At 39.6% G+C, this 23,992-nt stretch overlaps 2 protein-coding genes across 3 annotated transcripts in view; both read left to right on the forward strand.

Annotated features, from left to right (window-relative positions):
* The window catches only part of htr2cl1 (5-hydroxytryptamine (serotonin) receptor 2C, G protein-coupled-like 1), a 44,193-nt gene extending 39,673 nt beyond the window's left edge, over positions 1-4,520 (forward strand). The window contains exon 6 of the mRNA XM_041986022.1: positions 1,831-4,520. Coding sequence (XP_041841956.1) covers positions 1,831-2,403 — 573 coding nt within the window. The 3' untranslated portion in view covers positions 2,404-4,520. The remainder of the gene's footprint in view (positions 1-1,830) is intronic.
* Positions 4,521-15,214: 10,694 nt separating this feature from the next.
* The window catches only part of zgc:109889 (uncharacterized protein LOC553542 homolog), a 56,539-nt gene continuing 47,761 nt past the window's right edge, over positions 15,215-23,992 (forward strand). Inside the window, exon 1 of one of the 2 annotated variants that reach the window (XM_041985944.1) lies at positions 15,215-15,484. The gene's annotated coding sequence lies outside the window, so the exon portion shown is untranslated. The remainder of the gene's footprint in view (positions 15,485-23,992) is intronic. The other variant, XM_041985945.1, reaches the window with a different exon arrangement.

Consider the following 23,992-nt stretch of genomic DNA (forward strand, 5'->3'; position numbering starts at 1 on the left):
TTCAGACGCAGCCTTACGCAAACAAACTTAGATTCCGATCTGTGATATTCAAAAACAGTGAATCCACTCCTTTTGGGGACCAAGACCACATTGGACCAAGTTCTGCTGAAAAACTACCACTTACGAAACCACTTTTTATTCTATTTGTGACATGCTTTTATGGAGGGGGGTAGGCATGCAGAGCACATTAAAAAAATTTGGGATGTTCATATCTTGACTGAATTATTCAGAATTATTCTACAGAGCTGGTAGATTCATTGAAACACAGTGTCTGATATGTGACTCCTTTTTTCTATTTATGAAAACACATTCCACGCCCATTTCTTTATTTATTTGTGCAGTGTTTGCATCTAGACCACGAGTTTCTGAGTTTCCAAAAATGAGAGCGCTCTGCAGCAGGTAAGATCGAATCAAAGCATCTTGTTGGTGGAAAATAAAAACAAAACAAGAGATACTCCAAAAAGGAGCTGCAGAGTTAGCAACACGTCACCATAGTCTACACTTGCTGTAGCTTTTTTACTGTTATTTAGGGACAGGCTTCCTAAATAAAAGAGAACAACCTGACTTGTTGGTGAGTCTAGCTTGTGTTGGCGCTTTAGTTTTGCTCTGTCCTGAGGTGACATAAGTCCAAGTGGACAGAGCTCTGGTTTATGGGGGAACGGTAATGGACTGTAATTATATAGCACTTTTCTAGTCATATGTTGACAACTCAAATTGCTTTTACACTACATGTCACATTCACACACACATACCACACTTCTATTGTTGTATATTAGGTGCTTTTATTTCATCCATCACACGCCTTCATTGCCCAACACACACATCTAGAGGCAACTAAGGGTTCAGTGTCTAGTCCAAGGACACTTCGGCATTTATGGAATCGATCCACCAACTTTACGGTTGGTTAACGACTGCTCTTCCTCCTGAGCTACAGCTGCCCTATATCACTTAAGTGTTAAAAATGATGACATTTTCTAGTGCAGCTGTTTGGACTTATGCTTCATTTATTCATTTACTTTTGTTGTTGTTGTTGTTTTTTGGCTTTGCCCTCCATGAAGAAATCGAATAGGATTATCCATTTTATAGTTTAAGCTAACTTTCACCCATTTCAACATTCAACCAGCATCATCTCTAAAGCATGTTAGCTTTATGGAGAACTGCAAGCAAGCTTGTGTATATTGGTTGCATACCTCAAATCCTTATCATTAGTAAAACTATTGTTATTCTGTGTAGGAAAAGAGTGATGCACGCAGATACCTGTAGCATAAATAAATCCAAACTCTGCAGATGCAAACATTATCTTACACAGTGTTGAGGGATTGCTTTGAAAGCTTCTCTCTTCCATTGTGCAAGTGTCTGCTGTAGTGAAGCAAAATTCTCTGAATCCACTTCCATTTACTTTTCTTCTGTTCTGTTAAGTTGTCACTGCCAGTGAATATATCCCATTTGTATTTTTCAGAGTGCCAGGAGCTGTGAGGTTTGCAGATGCAGATGTTTCCTTGTGACAAATTTAAAGAGCTCCTGTCTCATATTATCAAATTCATGCAGACACTTTGAGCAGCATCAAAATGCTTGGAGTGCCAGAGAGCTTGGAGTGCTCACCAAGAGGTCCACTAAATTCTAATTAGTCTTGGATGAAAACCAAGACACTTTATATCCATGAAAAAAATTTAAAGGGAACAATCATCATAATCAGGACAAGAGGCATCAGTCATACTATATGCTGCTTGTGTTACAATAAAGAAATTCAAGAGGGATTTTAAGATTTTTTTCACTGTTCTTTCTCCTTCCTTCTTTTTTATTTGTCTTCCCTCGTCTCTTTGTCTTCAGGTCCTGGGAATCGTTTTCTTCCTCTTTCTCATCATGTGGTGTCCTTTCTTCATCACCAACGTCACCTTCGTCCTGTGTCGCGGCTCCTGCAATGAGTCACTGCTTCATGACCTCCTAAACGTCTTCGTCTGGGTGGGTTACATCTCCTCCGGAGTCAACCCTCTGGTCTACACCCTCTTCAATAAGACCTACAGGAGAGCGTTCTCCAGCTACATCAAGTGTCAGTACAAAGTTGGGGCCAACGCAGCCGGACAGGGTTGTAAAACCCTCCTGGTCCCTCCACAGTGCCCTTCGCACGCCGTGACCCCTCTTCTCCCAAGCAGTCATGGGAAAGCAGGGGTGGACCGCAACAGTAACTGTCGCAATGGCAGCAGGGGGGACAATGGGAGGCTGACGGTGGACCCAGAAGACACAACTGATGATGGGACGCAAATAGGGTTGGTGTCACAGAGCCTCTCCGAATGCCACAATGTTGGTATGCTTTCAGAAACAGAGCCAGAAACAGAGCTGGAGCAGGAGCTGTCGCTCATCAGCTACAGCCCGGCCTCCACAGAACACACAAGCAGCGTGTGACTGCATGCTCCTTCTTTGTTTGTCTCCTTTTCAACCCGGCTGAGCAGCGTTTTGACTAGCTGGTGCTTGCAGACTGCAGACTTTGCACCAGTTTTAGGTGTGTGGCTGTAGTGGTAGTGGCTATTCTGAAAGGTTGAGGGGCCTCATCTCTACACAGAAGTGCACTATTCATATTCATGTGGGGAAAAAATGAGAGAAAACTAATATCTCTAATGTCTTTTTTTTTCTTTTTCTCAAAATGCCCATAAATTGATAATGAAGTCAGGCCTTTATGTGTATATAAATGTGCTCATTGATCACAAAATGTGCTATATGTCGTGGGGATCAGCTGAGAGAGGGGGCAGGAGGTGAGACAACCAGTGAAGCACTATCTCATTGCTAACTTGGTATAAAGTCAAATGGCCCCCCAGTGGAGTCCTACTGATGCAGGTTACAGAGTCAAGCACCAACCAGGAGTCAGACTTCAGCTTCAAGCCCTCACAGAGTCAAAATGCAGTCTGAGCTCCACACAAAGCAAACTCAACCAAGTATATTTTGTGCCATCAAGCTTGACAGCAGCAGTCATGAAATCCACCTGAATGAACCTTTTCAGCATGTGTATTCAAACTATTCAGCTGACAGAAAAGGAAACTTTCTCAAGGCTACCGTCCAAGTTTACCTGAGAGGACCGAAGATGAAGGAATGTAGAACTACTACTGGTCTCTGGTGGACTGACAGTGACATCTGGTGGTCGCTGGGGTCTCTTGAGTTGTTGGAGAGGATTAAAACAAGAGTTCAAAAGAAGGTGAAAGCCTTTAGCCCAAACATCTGTCAGGCTACTGCTTTTGTTGACCACCACTTTGGGAACAAATAAACTCAGAACTTCCAAAAGTTTTTACAAAAATCCTTCAATAATATCATCAATTTCACCAATTAATCCAAGAAAGAGTTTTAAACTACATTTTTTTCTAAGATCTTCATCTCTGTCTGATTGAGTCTTGTGTTTAAACAAGCTGAACATGGGAATTCACAGAGATGATATGTGCACAATAATGGCTCAAAGAAGGCACAGACCATGAGAGATTTTAGTCAAAGCCAGCCATTACTTCAGTCCCTTTTCTCCTCAAGTCCCTCAGCTACGGGGTTTTCTGTCTGCAGGTCAAAATTTGCTCAAACCAGACGGTGAAAGACAACAAAGAAAAAAGGGAACACTAATAGTTTTGCATATCTATCAGCTTTGTCTAGAAACTAATCATTTAATGAGCTAATCAGACCATCAGTACATTACCGTTGGGTTTTAATATGGAAAAACATCCATCTTTAGGTGTAAATGGCTGGATACCACAAACAAAGTGTTTGAGAGGAAAACCCTGACAGGCAGGCCCCCAACTTGCCAGTCTTCTGTTTCATACTTCTTCCTTCTATCCATCCCCTGTTTATTGACATCTGACAAACAGAGCAATTCCTCCACTGGACATAACTATGACTCTCTGACTCACAAAAGATTCAATTCTGTGTAAATTTGAGAGAAAGAGAAAATTCAGTTATCAAATGTTTAACACCTTAGAGGATAAAACTGCACATCAGCCAATACTGGCTGTACTGTAAGTAAAAAATACATGTGGAAGAACTGATACCCATATGGCATAAAGATTAATCTTTTCACCATGTTTAGCTAAATTAGAGTTATCTTAAAGGAACATGATGCAAAAATGTGGGCTTCAAAAAACAGAAAGTGTCAGAGGTCTTAGATTTTATTAGTTTTTATCAGCTGAGCTGCTGTAATCTCTGGTAGCTGTTTGCTTATCAACGTAATGATAATCAGTTACCAGGAAATAAAGGATAATTTACATTAAAGAAAACTGCTCAATGGATTGCCGGAAATGCAAATCAAAACTTTGGTTTGGCTGAAATGCGTTTAACTTTTCTCGAGTATAAGGTCCCATTTAAAGCCAGTAAATTCTGGAAGCCACCTAAATAATAAAAATACTGAAGATGAACAAAGACTGGATTTAAAACAGGATTTAGATCCTTAACACATGTCAAAATTCACAATAGACTACCTTACGAGGCATTTGCTGCAGGCACTTGTGTAGACGTCTAAATATCACATTCGCGGTCAGTTCATCCAAGACAGTACAAGATTTGGAGGAAATCCAGCAGAAAAGAAGTGACACTCTCTTACCTGGCATCCAAAAGTATTTACAAGTTGCAAAACTTTCCATAAATAATGCTGTTAAATACTTGATTTCTATATCAGTGATCTTGTTTGAAATATTACAGAAATAGCTTATAGTTAACTTTCTAACCTTTTGGAAGTCAGGTGATCTTTTGCCCGTTGGAATAAATCATTTAGAAAAATTCTCTGAATGCTGCTGAACTGAGTAATGTTTTATAGGATCTTTTAACTGTCTTCTCCAGTAATTTTATTCCTCTTATTGCTTCTGTGACTCCAGAGCAGTTCTTCAAAGTAGGCAGGGAGATTATGTAAGTTATTAAAGTAGACATGGACCATTTAGAATTTTTCAGTGTTAATGATTCTGTCTCCAAACTCAGAACAGGCCAAAGACCAGATCACTGGAAGGTACAGACCAATTATTACCCATAATGCTCCACTTTGCAGCTTGCAACAGACCAATAGAATGTGGACCCTGAGATCTCCACCTCCATCCCTTCGGTACGATTTAGTCTCTTTTTATATGCTACAGTCATACAAAGCAGTTGTTTGCACCACTTTTCTTTCCACAAGAAGAGATCAACTGTAGCTAAAGCTGAAGAGGTGGAGACGAGGTCTGAACCACAAATATCAAAGGTATAGATGTTCAAAAGCTTCTTCCTGCCGCCCTCAGATTTTTGTTCTCTCATCAATGCTCAACAAGAATGAGGTGGACATAAAGGAAGAGAGGGCTCTCTGGACTCAGTAAAGTTGAATGGGTCATATTTGATCCAGACAAAAGTGAGTGTGTTATGGCCAGGCCTGCCAATTCGGTATGTCACAGTTTAATGGCCATGTTTCCAGTTCACCAGCATGTATCAGACTTGACTCAAATTGGTACCTGAGATTTATTTTCTGGCTTTTATTGATCGTGCCCTGCACAAGGAATGAAATTGAACTTAGATAGACGAAAGCAATCACAGTGAGGATGTGGAAAAATATGTAGTAATAAATTGATCCAGGTCTGGTGTTCAGAGCCGGAGCTGTTTGTTGACAAAGTTCCTTTCCAATATATTTAAGAGGGGTTATTCAGCATTAATTCCATTTTTATATGTCACATTTCCAATTAAACTGTTATAAAAACAAATGGAAGGAACGGTTTGATATTTTGGGAAGATACTTTTTTTTTAAGAGCTGAATTTAAATCTTTACAAGTTCTGTTTGTTCTCAGAAGTCAAAAGGCTTTTAGCATTGCTTAGCAAAAATACTGGAGATGTGACTAATCTGGCTCTGTCTACATTGTTTTTAATCTCAACACCTCAAATTAACACAATTCTATTTTTTTATCCCCAAACACAAAACCTAGAATTTCACAGAGCAATTTCACATTAAAATAAATCCATTCAGGATATTCTAAATGTATGTCTCTCAACCACAACATTTATTTTTAGTGGACAAAATCAGTTGAACTATAAACACAGAGGTGTTAAAAAACCATGTTTTCTATACATTTCTAAAATATATAATTTTGTTTAGAGATTATCTAAACCCTGTTAATACAGAGTTAAAATAGCCCTTGTACCAGAGCTAAAGAATTGCCATGATGCTGAAATGGCAGTAAGAAGTTTAAATACAGATTCAAAGATCTCAGAAAAACCCTTAAAAGTTTTTTAACCTCCTTAACCTGGAACGTTAGCTAATTTAAGCTGGCTTCTTAGTTTAGAAGGTTAAATTGAGCTACCCTGCTTAGCTTGCAAGATTAGCAAAATTAAGCTAACTTGCTTAGCTTAGAGGGTTGGCTAAATTATCTAACCCACTTACCTTGGAATATTAGCTAAGTTGCTTAGCCTAAATGGTGGGCGAAGTTGAGCTAACTTGCTTAGTTTAGCTTTGTACCCAAGCTGTCATGGAACTCTTAGCCAGAATATCAAATTGTGCCAAAAATGTTGTGATCTTCAACTGTCCCACTAATAAAAGGAGCAGAAGTGCTAAATAATACAAAAAAATCGCTGTAATTTGCTTGTCATGCAAATTAGTGTCAAATATTCAAACAGAACTGAGTAAGAATGGAGCAGTTTTTCTCCCTTAATAAAAAATTAAAGCAAGATATGTTAAAAGTTAGCATGCAGATTTCGTGCATAAAAGACAGGTTTTTAACCTGGATTAAGTTTCAGATATCACCATTGTTCCCATTTTTTTTATCCTGGGGCTGACTCACTTATCCACCAGCATACATTTCTGTCATTAAACAGCCCTGAAAACAGTCAGAGCAGCAGGTTGTTCAAGAGTCTGACAAAGCCAAAGCGTTTGAACTCTTGAGCCCTATGGGTCAACTCCCTTTGATATTTGTTTGGATCAACACAGACCAGCTGGGTGGTTTGTCGTGCACTCAGTGGCTAATGAACTAATGTGTCGAACCTTCTTCTATTAAGAAGTGGCCATTTTCTAAACCATTTCAATTGTGAATGTTTGTCTATGACACATTTTGCTGAGTTTCTACAATGATTATCTCATCAACCTCAAGTTGTATATATTTTTTGTGTCTGATGCTGCAAATTATTTATTAAAATAGAATTCTAATGTGTGGACAGTTGTCTTATATGTACATTTATCACAATGTTGGTCATACTATGATAGTCATATACCTATGCTGGCACCAGGAATGTCTCTAGGATTTAAACACAGGGGGGCTTCGCCCTTAGCAAATGACATCCAAAGTTTCTCCTGTCAGCCAGTGGTGAAATCATGACAACAATGTGTTAAAAGCAACGTTAAAGAGCAGTTATTGTAATGATCTCCAGTTACTATGATGTTATTTTAGACACAAAGCTGTGTGGGACATGAGGAAAGTTACCATGACCTCATGATACCACTGAGTTCTTCTACATAAAATTATGTAAATGTTAAATGTTCAAATAGAACAGCTTCATACCTAATTCCACTCCCTCTTAGATAACTTGCAGGTCTGTCAATCTATCCTATTTGGGATCACTCATATTCAGTTTTATAGTCGGTATAGTATCACCAATTAGCATCATTTTTCTTTGGATAGAGGGAGGAAGTCATTAATTTAAAAGGAGAACACAAATTCCCCAAAAACTCTCCCTCTAAGACTGAACCGGGAACCATGGAGCAGCCTGCCACAGCCTGCTACAGCCTGCCACAGCCTGCCACAGCCTGCCACAGCCTGCCACAGCCTGCTACAGCCTGCCACAGCCTGCCACAGCCTGCCCACAGCCTGCCACAGCCTGCTACAGCGTGCTACAGCCTGCCCACAGCCTGCCACAGCCTGCCCACAGCCTGCCACAGCCTGCTACAGCCTGCTACAGCCTGCCACAGCCTGCTACAGCCTGCTACAGCCTGCTACAACCTGCCACAGCCTGCCACAGTCTGCTACAGCGTGCTACAGCCTGCCCACAGCCTGCCACAGCCTGCCCACAGCCTGCCACAGCCTGCCACAGCCTGCTACAGCCTGCCCACAGCCTGCTACAACCTGCCACAGCCTGCCACAGCCTGCCACAGCCTGCTACAACCTGCCACAGCCTGCCACAGCCTGCTACAGCGTGCTACAGCCTGCCCACAGCCTGCCACAGCCTGCTACAGCCTGCCACAGCCTGCCACAGCCTGCCACAGCCTGCTACAGCCTGCTACAGCCTGCCACAGCCTGCCACAGCCTGCCACAGCCTGCTACAGCCTGCTACAGCCTGCCACAGCCTGCCACAGCCTGCTACAGCCTGCCACAGCCTGCCACAGCCTGCCACAACCTGCCACAGCCTGCCACAGCCTGCTACAGCCTGCCACAGCCTGCTACAACCTGCTACAGCCTGCCACAGCCTGCTACAACCTGCCACAGCCTGCCACATCCTGCCACAGCCTGCCACATCCTGCCACAGCCTGCTACAGCCTGCTACAGCCTGCCACAGCCTGCTACAGCCTGCCACAGCCTGCCCACAGCCTGCCACAGCCTGCCACAGCCTGCTACAGCCTGCCACAGCCTGCTACAACCTGCTACAGCCTGCCACAGCCTGCTACAACCTGCCACAGCCTGCCACATCCTGCCACAGCCTGCCACATCCTGCCACAGCCTGCTACAACCTGCCACAGCCTGCCACATCCTGCCACAGCCTGCTACAACCTGCCACAGCCTGCCACATCCTGCCACAGCCTGCCACATCCTGCCACAGCCTGCTACAGCCTGCTACAGCCTGCCACAGCCTGCTACAGCCTGCCACAGCCTGCCACAGCCTGCCACAGCCTGCTACAGCCTGCCACAGCCTGCTACAGCCTGCTACAGCCTGCCACAGCCTGCTACAACCTGCCACAGCCTGCCACATCCTGCCACAGCCTGCCACATCCTGCCACAGCCTGCTACAGCCTGCTACAGCCTGCCACAGCCTGCTACAGCCTGCCACAGCCTGCCCACAGCCTGCCACAGCCTGCCCACAGCCTGCCACAGCCTGCCACATCCTGCCACAGCCTGCTACAGCCTGCCACAGGACTGATTCAACCAGAATATGATTTTACTGTCATGTAGAATAAAACAGAATGACCAAAGAAACTATTTAAAGCTCATAGTGAAACTTGACAAGATGGAAATGCAGAAAAGGATCAAACTCTTTATTTAATCCTTATAATTCTCAAACTTATCTGGGCTGGCTTCGCCTTTATTATTGCCACAGAAAGGAATGAAATGCTTTAGCTTTGTTTCCTAAATCAGAGCCAAAAGTGGAAGGAGTTGCTTGTTCTATCTGGATCTGTTTGGCTTCTTTCTTCATACATCTGCTTCACCTTCACTCTCCCTGGATCTCCGTGGCCTCTCCAGTGATCTGGTCAACATCCTTTTAGCTGGTTATATCTCCTGAACAATAATGAACAATAACAATAACAGAACTCTACATGCTAAGATTTTTACTAAACAGAACTAGTGAGTCTTTATTTTGTAAAACAGGAAGCATCTACTTTATTAAAAAGTAACACAGTTTTTGCTGTTATCTAGCTGGACTTATTGACTACTATTTACTTTAATATCTAAGAAAAAACTCCCAGTGTAACTATTTCTACCAACACACAGCTGCAGCCAGAGTGAAGGTACGAAAAAAACGTGGAGCAGTGATAAACACGGGATTCAAGACAACACTTACAACAACTCAAACAATCACTAACACATCAATCATCAAAGTGGCTCCTGACCCCCTCAAATAAGCCTAACAACACCCATGGCAGACACCTGGACTTTTAACTTTTCTTTTTATCATCTGAGTTGCTAGATTTAAAAATCTAGATTTATTACAAGAGTATTTATATGTCATTGCTACAACATTTCATTTTTGCAGAGTACAAATGATCGTGGTTATGTGACACTTGTTAGGGATAAGAGTTTCCAAGGTGGTTGAAGGAGCACTCAACCTGATTGCTCTTAAAATAGGTCCGTACTGGGCTAGCAGTGTTATTAATCAACTAACAAGTGTGGTTCTTTTAAAAACACAATCATTTCATTTTTAAATAGGCTTGAAGCTGATTAATGAAGGATAAATGTGGACTTATTGAGACTTCAAGCCAGTCCTGTTCTGTTTTGTTGTAACTCAAAGGTCAACTAAAAATAGTTCCACCTCTTTCCGGCTGTTCCAGCTTGTTATTGATGATGGCTGATAAAGGCTGGCCTATATTCTGTATTAAGGCTTTTAAAAGCAGGTGTGCTGTGCAGCCTCTCACAGCAATGACCACATTAGGACATAGGGTGGCACCAAAGTAACTTAAAACATACAGTCCACTGTAAACTGACACAAGCGGTTGCAAACGAATATTAACAACTGACTCCCCTTTTGTAGGTGTACATGCTTTGAATTTTATTATTTCAAAGTGTCTAAATCTGGACATTAAAAACCTCGTTTCTCCTGCATCTATTTCATATCAGAATTTACTAGATAATATAGAGTATTTGAAAATTAATTTCACCATAAGTTGCCCCCTTTCTGCTTTTCAAAACTACTGATTAAATTCCCCTGGATCATTAATTTGCAATGCCCCAAAGGAAAAGAGATGGATCACGTCCAGCTGTAGCAGCCCAGCTCTAGACAGAAGTGGATTTATTTTGAAAACCAGAAAAAAAAATTTAAACAGCATAATTGAGTCAGGACTGAGCTGGAATGATAATACAAATAGGTAAGTTTAAGGAGTCAGGTATTTCCTATTTAGTTAAAGCTTGTTTCATATGGAAATTAATTAGAATATAACAGCACAAAATAATTTCAATTTTGTTATATTTAGGAGTAAAGCCTTGATTTATTCTGCATATTACTCCCAGGTTACTCCCTTCTGCAGCGCCTTGAGTCGGCATCAGCACCGCGGACAGCGACAGACGCTGAGGAGGAAGACCCAGGAGAAGACATGAGCTTGAAAAGTGGTGACACACTGCCACCAAGCGGTGAGGCAGGGGAATAGCAACATGATTGGATCACTCTTGTATTATGCCATTAATCTAAAAAGGGATCTAAAATGTGTTTTCTCACGTTGGTTTTACTACATAATTTCAAATATATTGCAATACTTTCACAAGGAAAAATGAAAAACCTTGTAAAAAAACTGTAAGGTGCCAAAAAATACAGTATGTGCCATGTGTTGCAGACGTTGCATTTCCTTCTCTATTATCTGTCTGTTGTACTTACGTCAGCGAGGTCTTCAGCAGCCTGACACCAGTAAAATTTTAAACTGTTGCTAAGTAATATATTTTGGTTGGTTGTTTCTTGCATTCATTGCTTTAATAAAAGCACCACACACACACACCACACAGCTGGGATGGAAGCTCCCACTTATGGACAACTAAACGTGCCAAAATTAAAAAGTAAATACAGAACTATAAAAATGGCTTAATAAACAAATTGGTGTGCCAGTAAATTATGCGATTTTTTTTCTCATTAAGAATCCTATAAAACATGACACATAGACATGACATGTCTATGACTGTTTTAATTAAACTTTTTATCAATACTCCTTTTTATTTGGTTTGCTATGTCATTTTAAGTCAAATTTATTTATTTATTTGGTGATTTTTTTACTCCTCCTTTATAGCTATGCCTGTATTTATTTCTATATTATTTTCCTTTTACGTTTTCCTTTCCCTTTTATTTCTGTATTTTATATTTTTATTGACATTTTTTGTCACAGTTAAATTATTGCTTATTGTTTCTGATCTTGCATTTTCTTCCTCTTTTTATTTTTCCAAGCATTTTTATTTCTCTGTCTCCATTTTACATTTCCAAGAGGGTGGCCTTTCAAGGCGGGTCCTTGGGGCAGATCCTTGCCTGTTGGTAAGTCAACACTGAGCAGGTCACAGGTCAATCCTGCCTGCATGACTCAGCTTGGCTCTGCTGAATGTGGCTTTGGGAGGGAAATGAAAGTTTAAAGCTGGTACAACTCCAATAGAAATGGCTGACTTTCAACATGAGACTGTACAGGAGCTTCTCTAATGGCTGAAAAATCACACAGTCTGATGACTGTTTACTGTTTGGTGTGGATGCAGTTACTGAGCGGCTGTTCCAGCTGCAGACATGCACGATTAACAAGCTGAAGGTTCTGGTGAAGTTGACTGTGATGCTCAGAGAGTTGTTGAGATTAAAACTTTTTCTTTTTTTGTTTTGTTTTGTTTTTTTTGTTGTTGTTGTTGTTTGTTTGTTTTTATTTTATTTTATTTTTATTTTTTTGTTTGTTTTTGTTTGTTTTTTGTTGTTGTTTTTTACCTTTTTTTACCTGTCCAGTATCATAGCTAGCAGAATGCTGGTCTGGCTGCTATATTTCACAAAACGTGAAGGGCACACTGACCCACAGCACCTGACATACTGAAGTTGGTTTCTGATTCACTGCCTCTGAGATACATTGCAGGTTGCTGCGGTGCCCTGTCGCGTTTTGTGAAGTGAACTGTTTTCATTCATTTTTATTCACTCAATCAAACTAAATAAAGCAGTACACCTAACCAATGGATGGATAACGCTGCTGAGTGATTTAGAGCTGAAACAGATGGGACAAAACTGAGAGGTTGATGCTCCAAACTGACCGGGGAAGAGCTGAGAAATGCAGCTGGGAAAAGTTTACTTCATTCTGTCAGTCAGCCCTGTCCTCACCGCTGGTACTTAACAATGAAAGCTGTATTGATTAATCAAATAAAATAACCATCAAGTAGTTGCAATTACTTATTTTTCCCTGAATATGTTTCCTTACATGTGAGGAAACTTTTATGATGACAGAATTAAATAAAGGCTCGGATAGGCTCTACAATCTGAGAGGAGCATGTTTTTTTCCGGCAGCTGCAGAGGACCGGAGAGGAGGCGCTGGTTCAGGGACGGTTCTTCAAATTTTAGTTGCAACCTTCAGGGGACATTAAGGGAACATTTAGACAATTTTTCATCTCAGCAATCTAGGCATCGTTCTCTTAGCATCACAGCCAACCTTACCAGACTCTTCAGCCTGTTACTTGTGCACGTTCGCAGCTGGAACAGCCTCTCAGTTACTGCATCCACACAAAACTGTAAACAGTCATCAGTGATTGTGTGATTTTTCAGCTAAAAGAGCAACATGCGGAAAATCCTGTACAGTCTCCCGTTGAAAGTCAACCATTTCTGCCGAGGTTTCACTGGCTTAAAACCTTCAATTTCCTCCCGAAGCCACACCCGGCAGAGCCAAGTCGAGCCGTGCAGGCGGGATCGGAAGCCCAGCCTATGACCTGCTTAATGTAGATAGGACAATAGGCGAGGATCTGCCTCAAAGACACGCCTTGAAAGGCCGCCCCCTCATTTACATAGTAAGGCAGAAACGCATACAGAAATGTAAAAAGGAGACAGAGAAATAAATATACTTGGAAAAATAAATAGAGGAAGAAAATGCAAGATTGGCAACAATAAGAACGTAAATACGACTGTGAATAAATAAAAAGTTAGAATAAATAAATAAATAAAATGTTAGATTAAAATAAAATGCAGAAATAAATAATTATGGGGATGATAAAATTTGAAAGGACAACCATTAATATATAAATATTATATATATATATATATATATATATATATATATATATATATAAATAAATATACCCACAAAAACAAAGAGGAAGAAATAAAAACATTCACCAAATGAATAAATAAACTGAACTGAAAATGACACTGGAAAAATAAATAAATATGAACATTAACACAAAGTTACATTAAAAAATTTGAAAATGACAAAGGAAACCTAAATTTGTGTCATATTTTTATAGGTTTCTTAATGGAAAAACATTTTTTGTTTGTTTGTTTGTTTGTATGATTTATCGTCACATCATTTTGTTTATTGAGCCACTTTTATATTTCTGTATTATATTTAATTTTGGTAGTTTGGGTCCTCCATACCCAAACAGCGGCTCTGAGCCTCCTGTCCTATGGCGTACGGTGGAGTGGGTGGTGGTCTCGGCAATCTTCGGTAAAAATCGGAGCGATTCGGCTACGCCTTCCAACGATTTGCTGCGGCTCAGTGGTTTGTTCGGGTGTCAAGCTAGCAAAAGCTACGCCTGAAAAAAATGCCTATTGAGACATTTTGCTCTCAGTAAAGATTTTCTGAGCATTTAGTACGCTGACATTTCATGATATTACTCGAGCGATGATATAATTAAGTTACTTTATTAATAAATAGCGTTTCTCTGGGAAGCTAGTTTGGTATAGTAATAGTATTTTTTCCTAGTTAAAACTGTAAAGAAGCTTGAAATTGAACCCGCTAACTGTACTGCTACAGAGGAAAGGCTGCATAAACTGGGCTTAAATATATTACACAAAATAGATCAACAAAAAGAAATAGTCTAAATAGAAACTTATTATTTTAAAGCTTTAATCCATTAAAATAAGCGAATATGAAAATAAAAGATCATTTTTCTGGGGAATTGATTTAAAAATGGGTCCAATTTATCCAACTTTAGCAATAAAGATAATCAATATGAAAACAATTAGTAAAATGCAACATGTTAAAAGAAAACTCTGTGGAATTAACACTGAATAAATTAATGTGCCTACTACTACATTAGAACATATAACTTACTTCATACTACTAAGAATAAATTAACTTAAAGTGCATTTTAAAGAGAACTAATGTGTATTCATTTCTGATAAATCATTGAAGAGCAATGAATGTTCAGCCCAAATATGGCTTCTATCTGCAGTTTTCTTTGATCTACATTCTTCTTAAATGCCGGCACAACGAGACATACCCAAATGTACATGTTTATGCTTTGCTCTGATCCATGTCAGAACTAATTCATGACATTTGGGCCACATCTGGCAAAACAAAGGGCCAAATCAGGCTGACATTTGTGTGTGATATGTGTAGAAGAGAAAACTGTGAAAAATATATACGTATATAAAGACTGTGTGCAAGGCAAAATTGCACATTATGTTTGACATATTTGATCCTTTATTTAATAACAACACTGCAGGCAACGGGGCGAAACAATCATGTGTTATATATATATATATATATATATATATATATATATATATATATATATATATATATATATATATATATATATATATATATATTTAAAATAACAATCACGGGGACTAGTTGAAAGAAAATCCCCATTTTCAATTGAAGCCTCTATTTTGAAATCCTCACCGGAAGCGGTCGTTATATACAGTAGGCTGCAGCTTCACGGTCTTCAGGTCGACAGACGCTGCCTTGGAAACGACATAAATCCAGTCCGTGCAGCTGGGTCGCGAGCAGGGACCTATATTTCCTCACTTCAAAGGCTTCCGCCCCTCTGCTCCTCTTCCTCCTCCACCTCTTCTCCATCCCTTCCTCCATCCATCCTGCCGCCCCTGCGCTGCGAGCATGGATGGTCTGAAATGAAGCGCAAAGCAGCAGATAAGGAGCGGCGAGCAGCGTTTAAATAACCAGAGAGAGAAAGTGACTGGGCAGACCCGCAGCCAGGTAAATCTCACCGGATATTTAATCGGCTTTGCATGTGACAGCGATGGTGTGCGGACACACGTCGAAGGAGAGGGAGGGCGCATCTGGTGTTATTATTGCATCGTACTGTACGCACGCAGAAAACACAATGCGCCCGCACTTAACCGAGGAGCAGTGTGTCGAGCTATGAATTTAGTCTCAATGTAAATCTGGAGGTTTGCTCTCGTTTCCGCACCATTTTCTCCCCTCACACCTCCCGTAACGCTGACCGTCGTCTCCGTCGCGCCGGCCAGGTGCCTCTCCTTCCAGCCTGCAACAAAATGTCACCAGTTTGGGAGAATTTTGTCTTTGGATTTGGAGGAAACGCGCTTCTGGCGTTCAGAAAAAGAGCAGTGGACTTACAGGGGAGGCGTGCAGGGGATTAGTGTGTGACAGGAATCCATTCCGTCTGTCAGCGCTGCCAAGCTAGTCCATCTATAACCTTACCACATACGTGCACATACCTTTTTAATTTATTCCTGTATCTATTTCAATGTTTAGACACCTGGAAAGCATTAAATGGTCAGTATACAGTATATTTAAATTTCTTGGACATGAAAGAAGGCCTCCTGGATGCCCAAATATTGTGTTAACTTAAATTCAACCCTATTGTATGTTGTTTAAGCCAGTACAGATGACTGGCTTTAGAAAAGCATGATGTAGGATGTAGAAAAGAAAAGAAATAAATAAGTAAGCAAGGGATTTATGTGACAGTATGAGTGTGTTACCATAAACCTTGGGAAATAATTCAAAGCATATGAGCTGGAAGTAAATCATGTTAATAAGTTCAGATACTTTATATAAAATGTGATCAAATTTCACATTCAGACTTTAGTTCTGTTTTAACCATGTTCAGCACAAAATGAACTGCATGGGAATTATGATCAGAAAGAAATTGGTTAAGTAAATTATTGTTTGTTAGAGTCCAAATTTAGATAACAAGACAACTGTAGCATATTATAGTGAGTTTCTGGATTTGTTAAGTCTGTTTTAGATGGTGAACTCCTCTTCTTAGTTATTTTCTCTCTACAAATTACAACCTATGAAGGCTGAGTTAGCATGCTAAGCTTAGCAAATAGCATAACTCATAAAAAAGCTCCTTTTATCATAACCTATTTATATTGTGTAGTCTATGTGATGTGTTAATTATTGACAAAAGATTACGTTTTATTTTGGGTTTCTTTTCATTTTTACATTTAAACAGACCTAATGTAGATGTCTTTCATTATTTAAGCTAATTGCTAGCTAAAGTTTCAAAATTAGCAAGCAAATGTAACAAGATTTACAATCAGATAATCTTACACACTCAAATCTAAAAGACAGTTACTGCATTTTACAAACAATTTAAAGCTGTTTCTAATTCATCTATTCTTCCCTTACGCCTGTTCACTTCATGCATTACAAAGCCTGGTGCACGCTTTTCTGACAACCCTAGTTTATTTTTTCCTTAAACCAAATCTAAAGTTTTCTCATATATTACTTGAGTTATTACAATGTGAAGGCAATTAAAGAAAAAAATATATCCACCAGATGTATAAAGACAATAGAGGGAAATGATGTTAAATCAACAGATTCTAAAGTTTTGTGAGCTTTAAAAAAACATGTGCTTGTCGGGAAAGTAGTGTGCACCTTTTATCTTCCTGTTGCAGGTCTGGGCAGGTTTTAGGTGTGATTACAGTCATCTGATACATTAGATATGTCACCTAAAAGATAACAGTAATAATAATAATAATTAGTTTTCTTAAATTTGACAGATTCCAGATTGAGCTTTACTATGACATATAAATTGTAGCAGGTTGGAATTGATCTGTTTTTATGTCTTTATTGTTAGAGTTTAAGATTCGACCAATCTTTCCTACCGACCAACAACCTTCATGTTGATGTTCATTTACATCATTTTAAGATTCGTGATCACATTTTAACTTGTGGATAAGAAATTGATTCACTGCTCAGCGGATAGCCAATGACATGCAGAGTCCTGTTGTGCATGGACATACTGTAAATGTCAGTAAGTCAGTCTGACACTTCGCTAATATTTAACTGAGTTCATTAGATAGGAGTGAAATGTGAGAGTTCTGCCAGTTAAACAGCCCAGGAAATGGAAAGACTTTCACCACAGAAATGCTTTGTTATTTTAAAAAAATGGTAAGTCCATTTCAGTGAGTCCTTTCAAGATAATAGCTTTCTTTTATGCATGTTTGTGAAGCTGCTGTACAGCACAGAGTTGTGTTCATAAGAGAGTGTGCTCCGACTAGCCTGCCTTGATTTCTTACATAAGCCAATCATCGAAGAAAGAAGGCAAAGAAGCCTGAACGTTAAATAAGCATTAAATGCTCCAAAAGGGACACAGCACAGGTCACACAGATGCATAACTGTACACACACACTCACACACATAGCTACTTAACTTGAGGCTGCAAAGCAGAGACAAAGGATGGATGGATGGGGGATGCTGTGCTGGTTTGTAGAAGCATGTTTTCTGCTAAGGGCACAAAGGGTAGTTTTCTGGATTTTCTTTTTTAGAAGCCCCCTCCCCTCCAAACTGAAAATCCAAGTCTATCTAAATTAGCTAAGATAATTAGTACATCTTCTACCACTGTTTTCCCTGAAACAAGTCCTCCAGATGAAAGTTAAAAATAAAGAGTTAAGTCAGAAATTTAGAAATCCCATCTGGCAACATGGATTACTAATACATAGGAACAAGATGCTTAATTCATGGGCACACCTTTGCTATACATGGGCATTTATGGCTATAGCAGGCTTGTAGCTTGAATAATTTTGATATAATTTATTTCTCTTTAAATCTTAGGATGAATTACAATGATTTAATTGAGCTTACTGGGTTCACCTAAGTGAATATTTTGGAGACGGGTAAACTATTCAGTGGCAGCCCCACTATTAGCCCACCTACTATATGGTAACCCTGGGGGACATATTCAAAAACCCCAAAATATCAAAGACCAAGGTTGATGGTTACAGTGATGTCCTGCAATCTCGTGACTGAGCACGGTGTCATAATTAGTTAAAGATATTTAAGTCAGGTGCATGGTTTGAAATGAAAATGTGCAAACATTGGGCAAATTGTCAACATTAACATGTGGCCACATGACAAAAAAAACACTTTTTTTACATATAGGATCCATAATACTTCGATATGATGGGAAATATGCAACAATATGTAAATAATGGAGTATGTTCAGAGAGAGGCTTCTTCAGGTCTGATGTAACAAGAAACGATACATGAGGTCATTCCTGCTAACAGCCATAACCATGCAGAACAAGAACCTGAACTAAAATGACTAATATTAATATTACTCCTTACAAAATAAATAAATAAAACCAACTACTACAACATTATAATTTACTTTCACAAATGAATTAAAAAGCCCTGCGATGGACTGGTGACCTGTCCAGGTGTACCTGCCTCTCACCTGGTAATGCTGGGATAGGCTCCAGCTTCCCCGCGACCCGTAATGGACTAAGTGGTTCAGAAAATGAATGAATGAAATTAATTTTAAAAAATTACATTTCAAATATATAATACAGTTGACACTGAGCTTGACCTTGAATGCTAAATAATAGGAAAATTACAGATTCAGATTTTGTTTATTGATTTATTTTTTATTTATGTTTATAATTTGTTAATAATTTAAATTAGAAAATGCCAAATCCAGGAGATTGAAACCGTTTCTTCACAGTTTTGTTGTGGACGTAAAACAGTCTTTTGTACAGTGAGGCTGGCTCCGTTGTCTTTTTTAACTACTTCTGGTGGCACATGAATGAAACCATGGCCACTGTCTCACCAGCCAGGACTGAGCCACGTAATAAAACATTGCAGTAAGCCTAATGACTATTTTTTTTCTGTTGGTTTGTGGAATTTACAACTTGCATTCAGTTTCAAAGCTGGATTTATGAGATTTATGACCACCAACCTTCATCTATTTGTTCTTTTTTTTTGCTTTTCCTCACTTTCTTTTTCTTTATCTGTATAGACGACCCTTTTTCTGTAGAGTTCTGTACTTCCTTATTCAACCATAGAGAAGTTTGAATATAGGTCAAATTTAGTAATCCGTATTCTTACTTGGATGGATAAGGTATTAGTATTATCATTTATTCTTGTTCTTTAATTGGTTTAAACTTGCATTCTGTATAGATTAAAAATGAATGGCTGCCAGTCTGAAGCCCTCCATGTTTCATATGTTCTGTACTGTATGTTTTCTTTCCTTTGCTTGAGACTTACACCTCCAGGTTTTTTCCTCCTCCCCTGAAACTATGATTAAGATTCCAGAAGTAAGTAGTGTGCATTTCAGGAGTCAATCATTCAGGAGACCGGCTATATCCCTTGGTCCAAGGTATTTTTATCTGTTTTCCAGGCATGTGTCTTTATTTTTTTCTTCTGCTTTTGCTGTTTCTTCCTCCCCAAAGATCTTGTTCTGCAACTGAACCTCCAGTTTGTTTCTCTGCCTCCTCTTTGAACCAGATGTGGTGGGTTTGAATGCTCCCAGGTGAGAGGAAGTGGGATTTGACTGCATGTTACAACAGATTTTGGCCTTCCCTGGATTTTCCTACGAACACATTCTCAGTCGTGGCCTAATGGATTGAATTACTGTGACGTTACATAGCAGCCTCTTCAGGGTGCACTCCGACTGAGTGATAGAGGTTGGCTCTGGGGGCTATTCCTCATCTGAATGACCATCCGATGTATTAAATGAGATCTGTCCATCTAGAGTTCTCTATACATTTTTATCTGTGCTTACTGAAAAATGGTTGTAGTTAAAGTCTCTTTGTAAGTGTCCAGCGTTGCCAAGATGAACGGCGTATAGAGACTGCTGCTGTCATGTGATGGTTTTTGTGACTTTTTTTTTTGCTAAGGAAATGGTGTAGTTCCATCAACATGGATTCACATGACAAGTCTTAAACAGGATTTATTTAAAATGTTGAAACATAAAAGTCACATATTGGTAATGTGGCATAGTCTCTTGTATGCTCTTAAAGGAAAATTCTACCAGGATTTTTTCAATCTGATCCTTGTTTTTCTTTTACATTTTGTCACTAACAGTAATTGCCAAGTTTAAAAATAATGCATTTTTCTATTTCCTGTTATTAAGATTCTGAAACACAGAGACAAGCATCAGATTTGAGAACTATAAACTTAAAAGATGGCATATGACTGCTTTCCTTTTTTCCATATTGTTCATTTAATAGCTGGTTTTATGTCTGATTGGATGTAAAAGTATGAGACTAACTCAATATTACACTGAAAACTATGACATTTTGCGGCAGTGGCTCAGGCGGTAGAGCAGGTCGTCCAATGATCGGAAGGTCGGCGGTTCGATTCCCGCTCCCGCAGTCATCTGTCGTTGTGTCCTTGGGCAAGACACTTAACCCTCCTTGCCTCCAGTGTTGGCATCGCTGGTGTATGAATGTGTGGATGAATGTTCGGTGATGGTCGGAGAGGCCGTAGGCGCAGACTGGCAGCCACGTTTCCGTCAGCTTGCCCCAGGGCAGCTGTGGCTACACACGTAGCTTACCATCACCAGGTATGAGTGAGGAGTGGATGAATAATGGATTCACACAATGTAAAGCGCTTTGGGTGCCTTGAAAAGCGCTATATAAAAATCTAATCCATTATTATTATTATTATAAAGTCAAACTTTTCTGATACAGATAAATATTTCTATATTTAATTTTTAGTTCACTTTGTTCATTCTCCTGTATCCACTGAAAGATGACTATAAACCTTCCTAATCATTCTACATGAAGGATTGTATTTATGTAGCAGTTGAATTACATATTGTGGATGTGATTAAGCTTTGAATTGTATCTTTGTTCAGTCACGTTTGAGTATGAAGACTCCACTTTTCTTAACTCATACCAGCACCGTTCATTCTGTTCATTTTCTCAACGTCTTTGTCTTACAACCCCGGCTCTGCTAAGGAAAAAGAGGTGGCAACATTAAAGACAGTAAAATGAAACTGTAAAGGTAAAGGGGTTTATTAAACAACAAAAAATGGACTAAAAGTAAAAGAATACAATCTGAAAACAGAAGACAAAGAAACTCGAATCCAAACAAACCCAACAAAAGGACTATAATAGTGCTTGATATTAAACAATTCCAATGCCTAAGGCTGTTCACAAAGCTAAATAACAACAAAGACCCAAATTAATTCCATCTAAGGTTTTTGTCAAGACTTCAAAAAACAAGTCAACAGGGTACCTTTCAACAAAATGCACATATAAGCCCGAGTCCAAAGACTTCGAAGGGCAAGCTGATGTGAACAATCACAGCTCATCGTCTGCAGCCTGCTTAAATAGTGGAGCTCCAGGTGGACGGCAGATGATTGGGCCAATCACAGACGGGTGATGGCACAGCTAGGTACATGCTGAGGAAATCCAGGCAGCCAGCTAATCACTTGGTTGCAACCAAGCACAGAAATGTAAATAAATTCACAATGGCCAAAGCCTGGGGCCGTAAAACTTTGTTTCTAAGATCTTTGTGTTTTTTTTCACCTAAATTGAGAACATCATCCTCCCACCTGGTTGCTTAGCCTTGCTGCCTTTATTCCGTCTGGGATGCAAGCAAGGCCAATGTAGGGGTGACACATCGGCGTGGGTGTTACACAATATGGTGACACTCATCATTTTGCTGCGGTGATTTGTTGCTTTTATCAGAAAACTTTTTTTCTTTCTCCTCTCATGCTTCCCAGCTCTACCCTTGGATGCTGGGCTTACTTAGCAGATTTTCTGTGATTGTTTGTTACCATGGAGATCAATTAGTCCGCCTTGTGGCGTCGGTTGCAAGGGGCAGTTGCTTAGGTGCTCACATGAGAGTGTTGCTGATGGTTTTATTGACAAAGTTATTGATCAAAGGTTAGCAGCAGGCTCTGGCTACACACCTCTGGGTGGGTGTGTGCATGTGTGTGGGCTGTATTACCTAATGAGGGAGAATTCAGTGATGGTCGATATGATTACATCCCTAACATTATATTTTCATTGCTCTATCCAGTGAACCTGTAATTTCTCCCTCCCAGAGAAGTCAGAGGTGACGGCAAGTCCTCACACATCACTGCCCTTAATCAGAGCTACTTCAAGCTTAATTATGTAAAAGATTTAATCCTTTAAGTCCTTCATGACTTCTTAAAACACAGTGTGTGTGTTCACCATCAGCTATCCTTTATTTTTGGTACAATGTTAGGTTTTGGTAAAAAAAGAAAATGCAGTTGAAATGTCTTATGGGGCTTGAAGAGAATGCTGTGGAGTAAACTGGTACATAAAACAACTCTTCAGTAGCACAAAACCCAATGCCAAGTGTGCATTGCCAGCGTGTTGAAATCCAGTTGTTGGCATGTTACTGTAACATGTAACATGTAACATGAGGCAGCGTCATGGAAGCAGAAGTTGTAAAGTGTTTCTCAACCTTAAGACACTGCTGGGCTGCAGCAGCTTCAGAAATGTACATAATATATGTCACTGTGCCATTAAAGTAAATCAGAAATGCATATTTTTAAAGTCAAAAAGTTACATTGTGCTGCTTAATGTCAGTTATTCGACTAAATTCCTGGAGAATGAAAAATTTTCAGGCTTAATGAATAACGTATGTTTTAAAGGAGGGATTTGAGGCTTATTTGTGCTTCCTTTAGGTACATAAATATGTATGCCCGTTTCAAACTACACTTCCCTCATGCTTCCATGTTTCCTTCATGAGGGTATGGTTGCTAGGCAACACATCCACCAAAAGGTGGCACAGGTGATGGTGGAAGAGATCATAATGTCCATTCACAGAAAGAGGCGGTAGACGGCGGTAGTCTTAGCAACCATTAAATGCATTGCGGCTTCTTCTGTCTTCCTTTTGCGGGTTGCACATCAGCTATTCTGCTCATCACTGCCCCCACGGGTTCCAGTCGTGGGGCTACGCATCCTCACAAGCCCTGGAAACAGACCAAATTAAGCACGTAAAGGATGCAGAAGATGGATGGAAGGCTCCATAGCCATCTTTAGTGAAGAACATACATGGACCTTTAAAGTACTACATTATTAGTATTTTTATAATAAAAGCTAGAAAACCAAGTTAACCAATCGAATTGCCATACTAACAAACATTAATAAAAAAATGTTTTTAAACTAATTTATTGCAATCTGTAGATCTTAAAAAGATGGACGTAGCCACCAGGTCTAGTAAGTGAAGTCATTCCTTAAGTGCCTTTAAGATAATTTATGGCTTCCATGACAGCTCGTACAGAAAGACCATTTTGTGGAACATGTTGAAGTAACTTATAACATTTTTGTTGTTACTTACTGTCTAGGAGAAGAGCTAGCTCTGAGTCAAACTGTAGTCTCTTTAGCTCTCGCAGTGCTCTCCACTTTGGAAATACAAGTCCAATGTTTGTCCGGATTATGTCCCTTTCTTTATCCAATAACTTCTTCTATAGTGACTGTAGATTTTTTTAGAGATAATATCCGATCCTGGTCGTCTGCACGGTAACGTTTCCTT

The sequence above is a fragment of the Melanotaenia boesemani genome, chromosome 5 (genome assembly GCF_017639745.1).
Source record: "Melanotaenia boesemani isolate fMelBoe1 chromosome 5, fMelBoe1.pri, whole genome shotgun sequence".
NCBI lineage: Eukaryota > Metazoa > Chordata > Actinopteri > Atheriniformes > Melanotaeniidae > Melanotaenia > Melanotaenia boesemani.